Below are 1,360 nucleotides of genomic sequence, written 5' to 3' on the forward strand. Positions count from 1 at the left end.
GAGCAGCAGGTAGCGGTGCGCCCAGCGCGGCTGCTGCTGCGAGCGCGCGCGCACGCGCTGCCACACCCAGCCGCCCGCACCGCGCGCGCTCAGCCCGCGCGCGCTCACCGACCGCCGCTCTGCGAGGGCAGGCCAACCAAATTATATCAATGTACTCGCTGCTCCCGCGGCTTGCCCCGCGTCGTTAAAGGGGAAAATAACAAAGAGTAGCTTGGAAATTTAGCGGATTATAGTTTAACAACCGTTTTGAAGATATTAGAAATCATGTTGTAAAGCCGATCAATACAAAGATATGAAAAAAAATCAAATTGAAAATTGGTCAAATGATCAAAACTTTATTAATTAATGAGGTATTTTCATAGTTAATGCTACACTAACTTAATGATTGTATACTGTTTATCATATAATCTTATATATATTCTCGTATCAAAATGTTAAATACCTTACTCATCTGAAACGGGTTGACCGATACAAATGAAATTTTATGGTTAGGTCTGAGAAGCAGCCTACATCTATTTTTCATAACCCCAAAGATAAGAATAAGGCAGAACAGCGCTTTTCGGGTCAGCTAGTATAGCATAGTATTACAACAGCATACAGAATAGAATTGTATACTGACACCTGTACCTAAAGTACTACTCACACCATAAATAGAAAATTTTACGGAAACAAAAACATTCATTATATTTTACTTGCACTCTATCATTTCATACTAAAATTAACCAAAAACAACACTCACTCGCCAAAATCGAGTTCTTCTTCTTCAAACTTCTCGACTTCGAAGAGGGGAAGATGCCTCGCACGACGCTGGCGGAGGGCGACAGCGCCGTCTTGGGCGAGTGTAGATCCAGCGACGGCGCGTCGCTGGCCGAGCCCAGCACGATGTCCCCGTCGCGCCCGCCCACCGCGTCGTCCCGGCGCCCCAGCGTGTCGTCGCGCCGGCTGCTCGGAGCGGGCTCCGGCTCGCCGTTGATCGGCGGCAGCTCCCTGGGCTCCGTGAACACGAGCTGGATGTCGTGTTTGGTTATGTGACGCAGCGGGACGGATATCTGTAATGTTCGAAGTTTAATGTTCATTAATCGCCTCTATAGGGTATTAGAATCATATGTTAAAAAGCAATTAGGTGCAATTGGTTCCTTTATATAGAAGTTGAACGATCTTAGGTAAGTAGCTATAGAAGTAGTCAATGAGGAGTTTATATTTGAATAAGTTATAATTCTTAAATTTTTTGAAAAACAACGCACCTGCGCGGCGTCGCCCGGCCGCAGCGGCTTGAGCGGGCTGGCGTCCCGGCACGCGGCGGGGCGCGGCATCATGCGCAGCACCGGGTACTGCGGCGCGGCGCACTCGCGCAGCGGCG

The 1,360-nt window shown here is 48.5% G+C and overlaps 1 protein-coding gene across 1 annotated transcript in view; it reads left to right on the plus strand.

The window, feature by feature from the left end:
* Window positions 1-1,360, plus strand: part of LOC119831347 — a 12,749-nt gene that overhangs the window by 5,436 nt on the left and 5,953 nt on the right. Inside the window, exon 7 of the mRNA XM_038354651.1 lies at window positions 754-1,023. Coding sequence (XP_038210579.1) covers window positions 754-1,023 — 270 coding nt within the window. The remainder of the gene's footprint in view (window positions 1-753; window positions 1,024-1,360) is intronic.

Source organism: Zerene cesonia, chromosome 13, assembly GCF_012273895.1.
Source record: "Zerene cesonia ecotype Mississippi chromosome 13, Zerene_cesonia_1.1, whole genome shotgun sequence".
Taxonomy (NCBI): domain Eukaryota; kingdom Metazoa; phylum Arthropoda; class Insecta; order Lepidoptera; family Pieridae; genus Zerene; species Zerene cesonia.